Consider the following 15851-nt stretch of genomic DNA (forward strand, 5'->3'; position numbering starts at 1 on the left):
GTTCTGTTATGACAATTTCCCTCAGTTGTATCCGTTATGTCCTGCACGAAGCTTTTCGTATATTTGAATGATGTGCTGGGGAACAATTCGTCTAGTCGATGTTGAATAAATGCCAAGATCGGTAGGGAGCAATATATTGCGTTTACCACCTCAGCATTAACTAAATCTTGTAAAGTGTTAAGCAGATTTTCTCGGTTAGAAATTTTTATTACGTGTCGCACCTTGTTTTTAAACAAGATGAATGTGTCAACAGAGGAGCTGTGTCCTTCCTCAATTACTATTTGGTTCCGGAAACAGTTTACTGGGTTGTCCGTCGTGTCTATGGTGTATGTCAGTGATTGTTCGCTGTGTATGGTTGCTACATCTGATTCTATTTCGTCTTCTAAGACGTTTATGTTCTGGCGAGACAGCGCGTCCGCCACAAGGTTTTTCTTCGCCAGGTTTATAAACTAATTTCGCGCCGTGATCGTCGATAATCCCCTTCCAGCGTTTTAGTTTCGCGTTAGCGTTTTTGTCCGAGACGGCAAAGGTAAGTGGCTGGTGGTCGGTAAAGATCTGCAAGCCTTTCACTCCGTACAAGTAATTCCGGAGGTTTTTCAGTGCCCAAACTATAGCGAGGAGCTCTCGCTCGTGGGTTGCATAATTTTTTTCGTTGTCCCGCAGCGCTCGTGATATCATAGTGATGGGGCGGCAATCTTGTTATAGTACTGCTCCCAATCCAGAGCCTGACGCATCAGTTATCAAGTCAAATGGCTTTTTAAAGTCCGGGTAGGATAGCAGAACGTCTTCTGATGCCAAGATCTCTCTCAGCCTGTCAAACGTTTCTCTTTGTTCCTTGGTCATATCTATGTCGACTTTTCTCGACTGATATTTGCTAGTTTTACCATTTTCTCCCTTTAGGATATTCGTTAAGGGTCTTGCGATAGTCGGGAAGTTTTTTATGAAGCACCGATAATAGCTTGCTAGTCCCAGGAAAGATCTGAGTTCGTATAACGTTCTAGGCGGGGGGAATTGTTTTATTGCTTTGATCTTCTCAGGTGAAGTTCGTAGCCCTGTTTGAGACACTATGAATCCCAAGTATTCGACGCTTTTTTTTTAAAGAACTTTGACTTTTCTTGGCACACTCTCATGCCCGCCTCTAAGAGTTTCGTTAAGGCCCAATCCACGTCCCTAACATGGTCCTCTTTTGTTTTGGAAAATATTATTACGTCATCGACATACACATAGCATATCTTTGAAATTCCTACCCGGAGGACATCGTCGATGGCCCTCTGGAAAATGCTCGTGGCATTCTTAAGTCCAAATGGCAGTCTACAGAATTCGTATTTGCCGTTGTTGATTGAAAAGGCTGTCTTTTCCCTGTCCTTTTCTGCCAGCTCTATCTGATGAAAGCCTGACTTGAGGTCGAGTGTCGTAAAAATTTCGACTCGCCCATATTCGACAGTATTGTCGAGATGGTAGGGATAGGGTATCTATCGTCTACGGTTTTTTGGTTGAGTTTCCTAAAGTCGATAACCAATCGCTTCTTTTTAACCCCATTTTGTTCAGTTCCTTTTTTGTCCACAACCCAGGTAGGGTTATTATATGGGGACTTGGATGGCCTTATTACGCCGTCCGTAAGAAGTTGTTTAACCTCTGCATTGACGAATTCGGATACACCCATGGGGTGCGGGTATAACTTAGAGTATACCGGTTCCCCATCCGTTTTAATCGTTGCCAATGTGCTTATGTTGAAAGGCAGCGCTTCGTTCGGATCGGCGAAGGCTTTATGATTTTTTACAATCATTTTATCGAAGCTGGCTTTAATTGCCAGAGGAACGTCCTCGTCATCGATTTTTATGAAGTTAACGTTTTCCGCTTTAGCAAACTGGATCTTTTCAGTTCCATTGCTAGTGTGCAGAACATTTTTAGTTAAATCGAGCTTCGCATTCACTTGTTTAAGTAAGTCGAGTCCGATAATGCCGTTAAAATCCTTAAGGTCGTTAAGAATGAAAAAGGGTGTTTTTACGTTGAACACTAAAACTAGACATTTTTTATTTATTTTAGTAAAGCCATGGATCGTCTTTACTGTAAAGGGTTTATCCGCTGCCACGATGCCTTTCAGCCCCGGGAGTGGAGTAATGTAATTTTTAGAGGTGCCTGTGTCGATTAATAGTTTTATTTCTTTTCCTGCTATCGTACGTGTAATGTAAGGAAGCAGGGATTTTATTCTAAAAAATTGCAGGAGTCTTCTCCAGCTAACTCGTCCTCTATCTCCGTGGGTGCTTGCTTGCGCAACGAAGTCATATTCCTCATCGTCGGTTTTTTCTTCCGGCATGAAGTTTATTTTTGTTGGGATCGTGTCGACCCCCTTTGCCATGCCGTGGGCTGCTTGAACCTGAAAAACGGCATTTTTCAATGACTTTTTTAAGCCAGATATGAACGCATGTAAAGCGTCATCTCTGTGCTGTTCATTTAAGACTGCCGCCGCGGTTGCGGCGTGAGTCATGATTGTTTTGTTGGTAAGAAGCGTTAGCTTCCGTTCGATCCCGTCATAGTATTTAAGAGGGGGCAGTTCTCGCTGTCTAGATAGACTTAACTGTTGTTTAATTACGTGTGCTGGAGTTTTGTCCGCATACGTAAAATCCAACCTTACCAGTATGGCATGAAAGTTAAACACTGTGTTAAATGAGGCATTAGCCGCTGCCGCGCCCCGTACCTTATTTTTAAGTATTCCTACAGCCTGGTAATGTCGGCTGCTTCCTCAAATACCCTATATGCTGCAGTAGCAGCCTGCCTCCAGGAAACATAGTTTTCCTGCTTCCCGTCGAATTCCGGGACAGATTTTACCATGTCCAGGGGTTCATTACATTCTTTTCCCGGTTCTATTAGTATTTCCAGGAAAGTCTGAATTTTCGGAGTTTTAAACCTTTAATGAGCATATTTAATATTTTTGCACCTATTATTTTTTACAACAAAATTTAAATATCAAAAAGAACGTTTTATTAAAAAAATGTTTTGTTTTTTTTGTGACGAAAATTAGGCATCAAAATAAAAATTTTTATTACTAAAAATTCTCCAAAAAATATAATTGGTTTATTTTATTATAGGAAAATTTGAAATTTATTCGTTTTTAAGTGTCAATGAAATTTTTTTGAAATATTTGCATAAGCGAACACTTAGGACAAAAAGCCTACTCCATGTTCTTATATTTATTTCCTCTTTGAGTCCTATGTTTTGCAGACGGCTTTGCCGCCACTGGTACTGCCGCAGCCGTTGTCGCTGTTGTTGTCGCTGCCGCAGCCGTTGTCGCTGTTGTTGTCGCTGCAGCTGCCGTTATCGCTGCCGCTGCTGTTGTCTTCTTAGGGAGTAATTTTTTGCAATTCCCGTTGCAGACTTCGGGAGACATTTCCGACCCTATAAAGTATATATATGCTCAATCAGCATAACTTCTGACTGAAAATAACTTTAATTTTATTCAACTAGTTTCGTAATCGGCACAAAGCTGACCAATAAAATCAGTCTTGTTACTTATGTATATGATATTGTCGTGCGAACAGCCTAGTTTCGACTTATATTTTACCTGCAATATAAAGATTACTTTTGGGAAAGTTTCATGCAGATAGCTTTAAAACTGAGAGACTAGTTTGCGTAGAAACGGACGGAGAGGCTGACAGACGGACGGTCAGACGAACATGGCTAAATCTCCTAGTGATGCTGATAAAGAATATATATACTTTATGGGGTCGGAGATGTCTCCTTCACTGCGTTGCAATTATAATACCGTATGCAATGGTATAAAAACAAGAAAGGAAGCAAACTTCGCAAGCCGAAGTTCATATACCCCTGCAGCTATTTTAAAAAATTAAATACTCTTGAAAACGTTAAAATTATGATTTACTTGCGTGTATGTTTAAAAACATTGAAGCTATGATGATTTGCAGCTTAATTATTCGATAGTTCCTATGGCAACTATACGATTGTTCCTATGGGAGCTATATGCTATAGTCGTCCGATTTTGATGAAATTTAAAACGTAACTCTGAAATATTTAACCATTACTATATCTCGAAGAACTAAAAAAAAATTAAAAAACAGCAAAGCTATAATTTTTTATACCCTTGCAGAGGGTATTATAATTTCAGTCAGAAGTTTGCAACGCAGTGAAGGAGACGTTTCCGACCCTATAAAGTATATATATTCTTGATCAGCATCACTAGTAGAGTCGATCTAGCCATGTCCGTCTGTCCGTCCGTCTGTCCGTCTGTCCGTCTGTCCGTCCGTCTGTCCGTCTGTCCGTCTGTCCGTCCGTTTATATGCAAACTAGTCTCTCAGTTTTAAAGCTATCTGCATGAAACTTTCCCAAAAGTTGTCTTTCTATTGCAGGTAGTATATAAGTCGGAACGAGCCGGATCGGACGACTATAGCATATAGCTCCCATAGGAACAATCGGAAAAATAATTGAAAAAAATTATAACTTTGCTGTTTTTTAATTTTTTGTTTTGTTCTTCGACATAAAGCAATGGTTAAATATTTCAGAGTTATGTTTAAAATTTCATCAAAATCGGACGACTATAGCATATAGCTCCCATAGGAATAATCGAAAAATAATTGAAAAAAAATTATAACTTTGCTGTTTTTTAATTTTTTGTTTAGTTCTTCGACATATAGCAATGGTTAAATATTTCAGAATTATGATTAAAATTTCATCAAAATCGGACGACTATAGCATATAGCTCCCATAGGAACAATCGGAAAAAAAATTGAAAAAAATTATAACTTTGCTGTTTTTTAATTTGTTTTTTAGTTCTTCGACATATAGCAATGGTTAAATATTTCAGAATTATGGTTTAAATTTCATCAAAATCGGACGACTATATCATATAGCTCCCATACAAATAATAAAAATATATAAAAGAAAAATCAAATAATTAAGCTGCAAATCTTCATAGCTTCAATGTTTTTAAACATATACGCAAGTAAATCATAATTTTAATGTTTTCAAAAATATTTAATTCTTGCGATAGCTGCAAGGGTATATGAACTTCGGCTTGCCGAAGTTTGCTTTCTTTCTTGTTTTTATTTATTTTTATGATTGTTCCTATGGGAACTATATGCTGTAGTCGTCCGATTTTGATGAAATTTAAACCGTAATTCTGAAATATTTAACCATTACTATATCGAAGAACTAAAATTAAAATTAAAAAACACCAAAGTTATAAAATTTATTAATTTATTTTTCCGATTGTTCCTATGGGAGCTATATGCTATAGTCGTCCGATCCGGCTCGATCCGACTTATATACTACCTGCAATAGAAAGACAACTTTTGGGAAAGTTTCATGCAGATAGCTTTAAAACTGAGAGACTAGTTTGCGTAGAAACGGACGGACAGACGGACGGACAGACGGACATGGCTAGATCGACTCTCCTAGTGATGCTGATCAAGAATATATATAATTTATAGAGTCGGAGATGTCTACTTCACTGCGTTGCAAACTTCCGACTGAAATTATAATACCCTCTGCAAGGGTATAAAAAATAAAAATTAGAGCTTTGATGTTTTTTAAATGTATTTTGTTCTTCGAGATATAGTCATTGTTTATTATTTCAGAATTAAGGTTTCATTTGGATCAAAATAGGACGGAGATATTTGATAAAAAATAAATTTAAAAAAAAAATGTATCTTTTCTATTTTTTGCTTTGGTCTTTTTTGGATATAGTTATGGTATAACTATTCTAAATTACGCTTATAATTTAATTGAAATTGGAAAACAATAATATATAGCTGCCATAGGAATAATCGAATAACTTACCTGAAAATCTACTTTGTAGATACGCATATAAATAGAAAGTTAAAGGTTTTTGAAAAATATTTCATTTTGGCAATAGCTGCAAGGGTATATCGATTAATATCTTAAAGTCATTCAGGGGCGATCTTCGGTTTCCGATGTCAGCCTTTCATGGTTATTCAAATTCTAATAAATTATATATACTTTTTCTTATTTATTTAACAGTTTTTAATGATGCACTCTCAAAACTTTCAAGAAATATTTTCGACAACAATCCATTTTTTAGTGGAAAGGATCCATAAAAATCAATCCTTGCAAGTGATAGCAAACTCATTTTTAGCTAATCCGACTACATCACCGCTTTTTGCCACAGTGTTAGTGGAATATCTTTTGGACAAAATGGAAGAAATGGGAACAAACCTGGAGCGTTCCAATTTGTATCTACGGTTGTTCAAATTAGTTTTGGAAGCGTCAGCCTCTTTCCAGTTGAAAATGAACAAATGTTGCGCCCCCATCTTCATAAAATAGTCATTCGATCAATGGAATTGGCCCTAATTTCTGACGAGCCGTACAACTATTTTTTACTCCTTCGCGCCTTATTTAGGTCAATTGGCGGCGGTAGCCATGACCTACTATACCAAGAGTTTCTCCCACTTTTACCAAACTTATTGGAAGGATTAAATCGACTACAGAGTGGATTTCATAAGCAACACATGCGAGATCTTTTTGTGGAACTTTGTCTTACTGTCCCGGTTCGCTTATCATCTTTACTGCCCTACCTACCCATGTTAATGGATCCTTTAGTTTCTGCATTAAACGGCTCCCCTACTTTAATAAGTCAGGTAAGTACCGATGTAGTTCTTATACCCTCGTAAAGGGTAAATACCGATGTTATTTTTATGCCTTCGCAGAGGGTATTATAATTTCAGTCAGAACCTTGCCAGGCAGTGAAGGAGTCATTTCCGATTCCAAAGAGTATACGTACTCTTGATCAGAATCACTAGGAGAATCGATCTAGCCGTGTCCGTCTGTCCGTTCGTCTGTCCGTTTCTACGCAAATTTGTCTTGCTGTTTTAAAGTTATCCGCATAAAACTTTCTCAAAAGTTGTCTTCCTGTTGCAGGTACGAACTGGATCGTACGACTATAGCGTATAGCTCCCATAGAAACAATCGGGAGAAAAGAAACGTTGCCGATTTTATATTTATTAAGAATTACATAACTATTTCATAATCATTATTCATAATCATGTAATCATTAGTTTAGGTGCCCACTGAAGGGCACTCGTAGAGTAAAAGGGTGAATGAATACAATATCATTCAAAAGTATGTAACAGGTAGAAGGAAGACAATATAAAGTATATCTTTTTTGATCAGAGTTAATAGCCGAGTCGATCTAGCTATGTTTTTCTGTCTGTCCGTCTGGCCGTCTGTTCGTCTATATGAACGTCATGATTTCGGAAACTATAATAGCTAGAGGTTTGGGACTTAACAAGCAGATTCTAGTAGTTCCAACGCACCGCAAGTTTATTTCAAAACAGAGCCACGCCCATTCAAACGCCCAGAAATCTTGAAAGTATGTACTGTCACTCTGAGACATATATAAAGGTTCGGGTTGTTGTTGTGTGTGCGTTTCGGTCATATCAATCGGTAGACCCAAACATTTTCAAAATCGAGCTATTATTTTAGGAGTTATGGGGTCTATGAAATTCTCTGCCGCCCCTCTGCCGCTGCTTAGCGACTGAGCCGTTGTTCTGCCGCTGCTAGCAGATAAGAGAGAGAGATAGGGAAAGAGAGAGAGAATTAAACTGTTAGCGGGGCTGTGGGGGTGCTGCACGCTCTTAGCTTCTAGTGTTGGTTATGCAGTTCGACAGATGGCACCACCTAAACATCGATCGTGTTGTAGGAGAAATACTTAGGTTTAAGTTTGTTGGCTAAAAAACGGGTGTCTTATAGTCGGGGAACTCGACTATAGCGTTCTGTCTTGATCTATAATAAATTCTGCCCTACGGCTTCAGAAAACAACCGAGTACTTATATTTAAATAGCTTGCTAGAAATAAAAACTCATAATTCAGAAAGTAGCTTGTAAGCCAGCAAATAACTAGATAGCTAGTTTCTCCGAACTTCAGGAAAAGGAAAAACAGCCACACTAAACAGGATGAGCCGATACCAACTCTCTTGCTATTGCTTTTTAACCGTGAACACGACGGTCGGGTTACGCGGAACCACTAACCATACAACATATAGACTGGTCATTTCATACGACGTATTTGGACACAAAAAAACGGACCGCGGAAGGTCCACCGTTCTCACAGCAGCAGGTCCATGCACTTCGTGTGCGTTCGGGTTTTTTACTCTCTCATTCTTATTCTCATTTTTATGCTCGCGCACTCATTGCACGAGTTCAGTCGTTCAGTCGCAGAGACATAGAGTAGGAAACTATATAGAGTCGCCATTTGCTCTGCCGCTCTCTCGAGTGACTTTTCCAGTGATGCCACCTAGACTAAAAAGGGGAAAATTTCAGTCTCTCACGGTTCGATTCGAACCTTTAATTCGGTCCCATGGTGAATTTTTGCAGCTGGCCTGTTCGCTCTTATTGTTCTGTTTTCAGCTTATGGGAAATGCGGCAGAGCGAGTGAAATGACCAAATGATTTTTTGTTTTGGTGACAAAAACGTTGTTCTTGTTTTCCCATAGAAAGAGACTGGGACCGAATTCAACATCCACATCGGACTGAATTCAATGTCCACATAGGCATTGAGTAAGAAAGCAAAGTCTTTTACTTTTTGACTCAATGTGCACATGGGACTGAATTCAATGTCCACATAGGACCCAATCATGTCTGAGTTAAATTCAAATTGTACTGAATTTAAATAATTTGTAATATAAGGATATCATTCTAGACAAAAGCTTCTAAATACATATATATCTATAAAACGAATAATAATTAAAAATAACAGCAATTCAATCATTTTTTATTAAAACTACATTTATTTATTAATATAAAATGTACATAATTTATTTAAAATTTATTGTGACTTATATATCTTAACAGTGGAACTTACTTAAAATCATCATAAAACATAACGAAATAAATGATCTTTTGAGTAAAAGCCTTAAAAAGAAGCAATAGTGATTAATATTTAATTTTTTAAAATTACAATTTTTTTTTACTTAATATTTTTAATGCTAATTGTATTATACAAAATATTATGTATTATACAAAATAAATATTTTTAAATACTTTTAAGCAATTTCGTTTTGCCTGTCTTAAAAATCGAAATTCTGGTTTCATTTTCAAAATCGAACTCAAAAAAGCAAATCAAACCAATAAAATATCTCAAATCAGCATTACAGCTCAAAGCCATACGAAACACGAGCTTTTAAGAGCCTGGTGTATGAATAAAAGAGAATATTTTATTGATACTGAGTAGGAATCGGAAATATTTTTGAGTTCACACAGTTGAAAATAGGTGTGAGAGATGATTGTATTGGTGGACGTCGAGCATTCAGAAGATGCTTCAGGTTCGACATGACGTCACGTCAAACAGCAAAAGCAATTGGACTTCGCTGGGAATCTGCTTGGATGTTCGAAGTGTGGTGAAATGATAAAAAGTAAATGAACTGGTATTTTGCAGCGAAATCAATAAAAGAATGGAGACATCGAATTACCTTCGGCTTAGAGACAATACCTCTGGACGTTTTGTTTAAAAACCCTGAAATTTTTGTGTTTTAAGTCATAAAAAATCGCTTTTTTGGACTTTTATTGACATATCAACGGTGTTTAGTCGTATGTATTCTTGTAAAGGCAAAAAAAAGCAAAAGAGAAGTCATTGTTTTTACAAAGTAGCGCAAAAACTCGTTCAATGTTTTGAATTTAGCGCTTACTAGCTGAACTCTTCTTTCGCATGCAGGTCTTACGGCAGTTGCATCCTGTTGCTTGTCGATTGCACATGTTCGAACAGCTGATATCTTCACCACACTGTTCAAACACCGGCGTCACGCAAGCGTCCATAAATTTGCGGGCAGAGCAAATGGCGACTCTATACATTATTACTCTATGGTCTATATGTTGTATGGTTTGTGGCGGAACGTATAAGTTCGCTGAAAAGACTAAGCGTCTTCGAAACAACACCACGTCGGGACATGCGCGCCAGCACGGACAACTACGTATCACCCACATTGTCCCTCGCTTCCGAGACCAATCTGCGCCTCGCCGGATACCAGCCGGCAACCAGCGCGTGAATTTTTTTTGCAAACAACCTGGCCGTAGAGTGTAAGGTGAGAGGGTTCGAGTGCGGAAGGAAACAAATATTCAGTGTGAAAGGGGAAGAATCCATCCACGTGGGACGACCATGACCGAGCTATTAACGACTCGATTTGATTGATTCAACAGAAAGTGGAAGCGAAGGCAGGCTCGCTGCAGGGTGCGATCGGCCCTCCGCTAGCACAACACGCGATATGGGGCTTACCAACGCGGAACCGGGACAGACGCAGCCATCAAAGCTTTATACGAGTCTGCACAGCGTTTTCATTCGACTCTGCCAGAAGCTTTCCCTAGCTCGTAAGTGCTATCTGGCTTTGGCTATCACGCCTGGGAACGGAGTCCGAGAGACGGAATACACGGTTCCATTTACAAGCAGTAACCCGCGCTCAATTACAGACGGAATCCAATTACGCGACGCCTGCGGAAAACTGACTTCTGTCCGCCTGTATGAGAGGAGGTTGTAAACGAACTCCGGAAGCCCCAGCGTTACGAATCCAGCCCGCTTTCCGCATCTGTCCGGCTATTGAATCCTACGTAAGTATATTTTACGCCTTGCCGCACTTTGACGCGTTACAGCCTCCATTTAAGCAACGCAGCGCCCGACTGAGCCTTCATCCAAACGGTGTTGAGGCCGACTCGATCCCCTTGCCCAGCGTGCCAACGCAAAAGAGAGTGCCGAGCAGTCTTCAATATCTTCAAATCTTGTTATTTCGGGGCGCTTTTCAAACTTGATCTGCGTACACCTGTTTTTGTAATTCTGAAATATTTAACCATTACTTTATGTCGAAGAACTAAAAAAAAATTAAAAAACAGCTACCTTATAATTTTGTTCATTTATTTTTCCGATTGTTCCTATTGGAGCTATATGCTATAGTCGTCAGATCCGGCTCGTATCGACTTATGTACTACCTGCAATAGAAACACAAATTTTTGGAAAGTTTCATGCAGATAGCTTTAAAACTAAGGGTTTAGTTTGCGTAGAAACGGGCGAACAGACGGACGGACAGACGGAGAGTCGGGCATTGCTTTATCGACTCACCTATTGATCCTTAACAAGAATATATATACTTTATGGTGCCGGAAATTAGAATACCCTCTGCAAGGGTATTAAAAAACCTAGCTTGCCCAGACTTTACACCTTCGAAATACATACCAAAGCCAATGATTGCAAGTAAGAAGCTGTACTAAGGCAACTAACTAACGTACATCGGTTGGAAAATGATGAAGTCGAAACAAAAATACTCGTACAAAAAAAAGTGATTTGCAATTTACTGAGGAAAGCTACCGATAAGATGGTCATTACCTATCTTTAATCGAGAGATCTTTATTTATTTTCGACAAGTTCCTAAAATGGATGGAACTTGCGGTGGTGACAAAGGCGTTCTTAGAAATGGTTTATCGGTCCAGGACTGAACAGGCGGTAGGGGAATTGACAGAAAACCGTAATTCAGATGCTGACGGATCAACTCGGCCTCTTGTAAGACCCAAGCCGGTCTTAAACAATAAAATCTCGCGATAATATTCCATCGGTTTGAAGGAGCTTAGCCTGGTTTCCGACGACGCGCACAGTGGCTCGTTATTCAAAAACTCGTTGCAAAATCGAATTTCGTGATGTTAGGATTTTACTTTTTAGGAATTGATCAAGCTATTTAAAAAACAAAATTTTATAACAATTTTTCCGAATTTGAAGAAAGGTAGAACAACTGCTGAATAGGAAAATTTAAACTAATTTTTATCAAAAAGTTGTTAAGCCAAATCTGATTGTTTTGTAGGGAAATATTTAGCTTAACATTTTTTGATGAGTAACGGGTATCTTATAGTCGGGGAACTCGATTAAAGCGTTCTTCCTTGTTTTGTTTTATTTTTCCATCGCAATGTAGTTATTTAGTTGCATCCAAAGTTCCGAATCAAATTTTCAGTAAAAACCATGTTGAGCTTAGGTTTCTTTTAGATGTTCAGCTTTTTATTTCTCATTTAGGATTGATTTCTCTAAAAAGTCTATGTCTGGTCGACAGACCTTTGTGCACAGCGGTGCTCCCGCTAACAGTTCTTTTGTCCTGTCTCTCTACTGCAGCGATTACCGGCAGGGCTGCGACTGAACAACGGCCGAGCAGCGGCAGAAGGGCGGCAGGGGGAGCGCGATTTTAAAAATTGTTTGAGTCTACCGATTGATATGACCGAAACTCACGCACTGAGTCCAAACCCTATGGTCAGACATGCCTCAGAGTGACAGTACAAAGCAAAGCACAAATCTGTGCTGGATGGCCGTTTTTGCTCTGGTCAAAATAATAAGTACACTATTGGTTTTACTACATTTAAAGATAGATATGTTGGTTTTTATTAACTTCTTGCTTATTAAAATATATTCGAGTTAAAAAAAAATTATTTAGATGGGCCGAGCCTTGAAAAACGAATATCCGTAAATCTTTAAAATTGTGGAGTCTTCGGGAAATTGCGAAAAGTCTTGGACGCTCGGTGTGTTTTGTTCAAAATGCATTTAAATCCAAAGTTAATGTTGAATAGCGAGGACTAAAGAAGAAATGTTCACAATAAACAGACCCGCATCGTCAGACTTGCAGAAAACGATGCCTTTATGTCTTCCAAGCCCATTGCCACCCAAACGGGAAATGAAATTTAATCTCAAATGGTTCATCGTAGACTTAAAAATGCAGGCCTACCCGTAAAATTTGCATTTCGTCGAGAAAAAATGTAATGATGAGGCGACAGTTTGCTTAACATCACTTGGAATGGTCTGAACCAGAAGGCTCTAAAATGTGTAATAATATTTTATGGAGCGACGAATCAAAGAAAAACCTTTTTCGTATGTAATACGCCCAAATGTTAAAAAATTTGACGCCCGGTACACTAAGAAGACCGTTAAGCACGGAGTCGGATGCGTAATGTTTTATGGATTTTTTTCTTATCAGGGCGTTGGTCCTGTACATCTCATTACTGATACTATGACCCGATTTGGATGTAAAAGATGGATAATACGACGTTATGCTACCATGTGCTGAGGAAACCATGACCTTGCGATGGGCCTTTCAACAAACCAAAACACACCTCAAAGCTGGTCAAGGCTTGGTGTGCAAAAACCAGGTGAACGATATGAGATGGGCAAGCCAGTCTCCGGGCTTAAATCCAATAGAAAACGTTTGGGGAGACTTAAAACGTTGAATCGGAAGAAATACTTTTGAAATGGCGAGGAATTGTGGAGATTTGAGCAAAAAACGTGGTATGAAATTCCAGTGGAGACCTGTCGCAAACTTATATCTAGTACGCCCTAAAGGAATGGCCATATCCTTCTGACCTTCCGTCCGTTTCTATGCGAACTAGTCTCTCAGTTTTAAAGTCCGTGACTTTTTACCAAAAGTTGACTTCTTACTGCAGGTAGGAAAGTCGGAACAAGACGGATCGGACGACTTTAGAAAAAAGGCTCCCATAGGAACAATCGGGAAAATAAATGAAAACAAGTAAATCATTAGTTTAATGTATTCAAAAATATTTAATTCTTGCAATAGCTGCAAGGGTATATGAACTTCGGCTTGCCGAAGTTTGTTTTCTTTCTTGTTAAGTATAAAAAAATATTTCGGTATTTCGCTGAATTCTTTGATCATTCTTGTGCACACGGTTCGTACATAAGCTATGTTAAGTCAACAAAGCCATGTTTATTGAGTATTGCTCTTCGCTGTATTTAAATTTGAGAAAACTTTCTCATCACTTTGCTGATCTGTTGAGGGTATCAGCCCCTTTTTTATACTTTTGCGAGGGTATTATAATTTCAGTCAGAAGTTTGCAACGCAGAGGAGGAGACATTTCCGACCCTATAAAGTATATATATTCTTGATCAGCATCACTAGGAGAGGCGATCTAGTCATGTCCGTCTGTCCGTCCGTCCGTCTGTCTGTCCGTTTGTCCGTCCGTTTCTACGCAAACTAGTCTCTCAGTTTTAAAGCTATCTGAATGAATCTTTCCCAAAAGTTCTATTGCAGGTAGTACATAAGTCGGAACTAGCCGGATCTGACGACTATAGCATATAGCTCCCATAGGAACAATCGGAAAAAAAATTAAAAATATTATAATTTTCCTGTTTTTCAATTTTTTTTTAGTTCTTCGACATCTGGTAATGGTTAAATATTTCAGAATTATGGTTTAAATTACAGCAATACCGGACGAATATTTTTAAAAATTCTTCTTGACTTTTTAATAATTCTATAGTTTAGAATTTCTCTTTTAGTTTTATATGAATCGGGAAACGAAATTATATAGCTGCCATAGGAACTATACAATAATTGATATGCAAATCATAACAGCTTTAATGATTTTAAGCATAGAGGCATCAAATCAAAATTTTGTTGTTTTCAGGAATATTTAATTTTTGCAATAGTTGCAAGGGCAAGGTATATGATCTTCGGCTTGCGGAAGCTTGCTTCCTTTCTCATTTTTAAATAAAAAATTAAAAAAAAAATACTTTATTTCTATTCAATTAGTTTTGAAATCGGCACAAAGCTGCATAACAATATTTGCCTTGTTACTTAACAATTTTAAAGCAGCGTGCATTTTAAAAATGTCTTTCATATAGTTTTTTACATTTGCTGACTGTTTTAATTATTTTCCAAACATAATGTAACTCTCTTTTTTGTGGGTACATTTGAAAAAATGTTATTGGTTTTCATCAACTTACCGTTTTTTTTTTGTTTTTGCCTTTATTAATTTATTAAGAAAAAAACTTTAATGTATTTTGAATATTTTTGTTAAATGTTCTTATTAATTTGTACATGAGACCTTAAATAAAATTTTTTGTTAAAGTTCTCCAAATCCATGACCAGGAGGCGTCTCCATATTACGTGGACATTGAAAAATCCGAAGAACGCAGTTCTAAACCCCTGTCATTAAAAAAAATATTTTTTGTCTTTAATATCCTCGCTTATGCTTTCATTTGCATAGCTTTCTGCTCATTCAAATAAGCATAAAATGCTTATTTTAAAGATCTCAAATGGGTTGCATTTTTAAGCGCTGTATAACTTCCAAATGCGAGTTTTAGAGGAAAATGTGTTATAGATCAAATGTTATAAGGACTCGCAAATAAAAAGTAGCTAAACTGGCGCATTCAACAAATTTTATTCTGTAATTATTATAAGAGGACGAAAAAAATTATAATGAACCATAAATAAAAAAATATAAAAAAGACCTTAAAAACAGCCTTTTATGGATATTATATTTATTTTTTCATTTAAGCAGTAAAGTGGTAGAACAAAAGTTTTTCAGCTCGAGCTGCTTAATACAGTTAAATGTTTTAGGAACCTAAAACATCGCTTTGATTCGCACAAACAAACTAACAGAAGCACAAAAGTTTCCATTTGGAAAATTCAGTCTAAATCTTTGTCTATTAAATATCTGTTGAAAGGAGTTTGGGATTGAGATGATTGAGGTCTCGTTGGACGCTTTTTAGAGCCAGAACAGAATACAACTTTTTGCTCTACCGACATCATCAGCTGAGAAAATACCATTTCTTTGCACTTTCAGCCGCATTTTTCGGGAACAAAAAGTTTTTCTAAGACTCTTAGTATTCACAAACTGTTATAAAAGCGATACCTCTTGATTGGTATATAATTTATTAGGATCGGACAAATCTTTGCTGACTTCGAATATTGCGGCTATATATAGTAGTCTCCATGCCCACGCTTTCTGGTGCTCATCGTCATTACATGGACGGCCGTCCACAGTTATATTTTTTTATTAAGTTTTTATTCCTTTCCTTTCTACTATCGTTAAAAAATAAAGAAATTTTAAAATCTTAAAAATTAATTTGAAAGCG

The 15851-nt window shown here is 37.7% G+C and overlaps 1 protein-coding gene across 3 annotated transcripts in view; it reads left to right on the forward strand.

Moving 5' to 3' along the window:
- The window catches only part of LOC108148498 (transcription-associated protein 1-like), a 79888-nt gene that overhangs the window by 31340 nt on the left and 32697 nt on the right, over positions 1-15851 (forward strand). For 2 of the 3 annotated variants that reach the window (XM_041708931.1, XM_041708942.1), the window contains exon 6: positions 5995-6611. In XM_041708931.1, coding sequence (XP_041564865.1) covers positions 5995-6297 — 303 coding nt within the window. In that variant the 3' untranslated portion in view covers positions 6298-6611. Of the gene's footprint in view, positions 1-5994; positions 6612-15851 lie in introns of those variants that run through there. The other variant, XM_041708905.1, reaches the window with a different exon arrangement.

This window comes from Drosophila elegans, unplaced genomic scaffold (genome assembly GCF_018152505.1).
Source record: "Drosophila elegans isolate 14027-0461.03 unplaced genomic scaffold, ASM1815250v1 contig_122, whole genome shotgun sequence".
NCBI lineage: Eukaryota > Metazoa > Arthropoda > Insecta > Diptera > Drosophilidae > Drosophila > Drosophila elegans.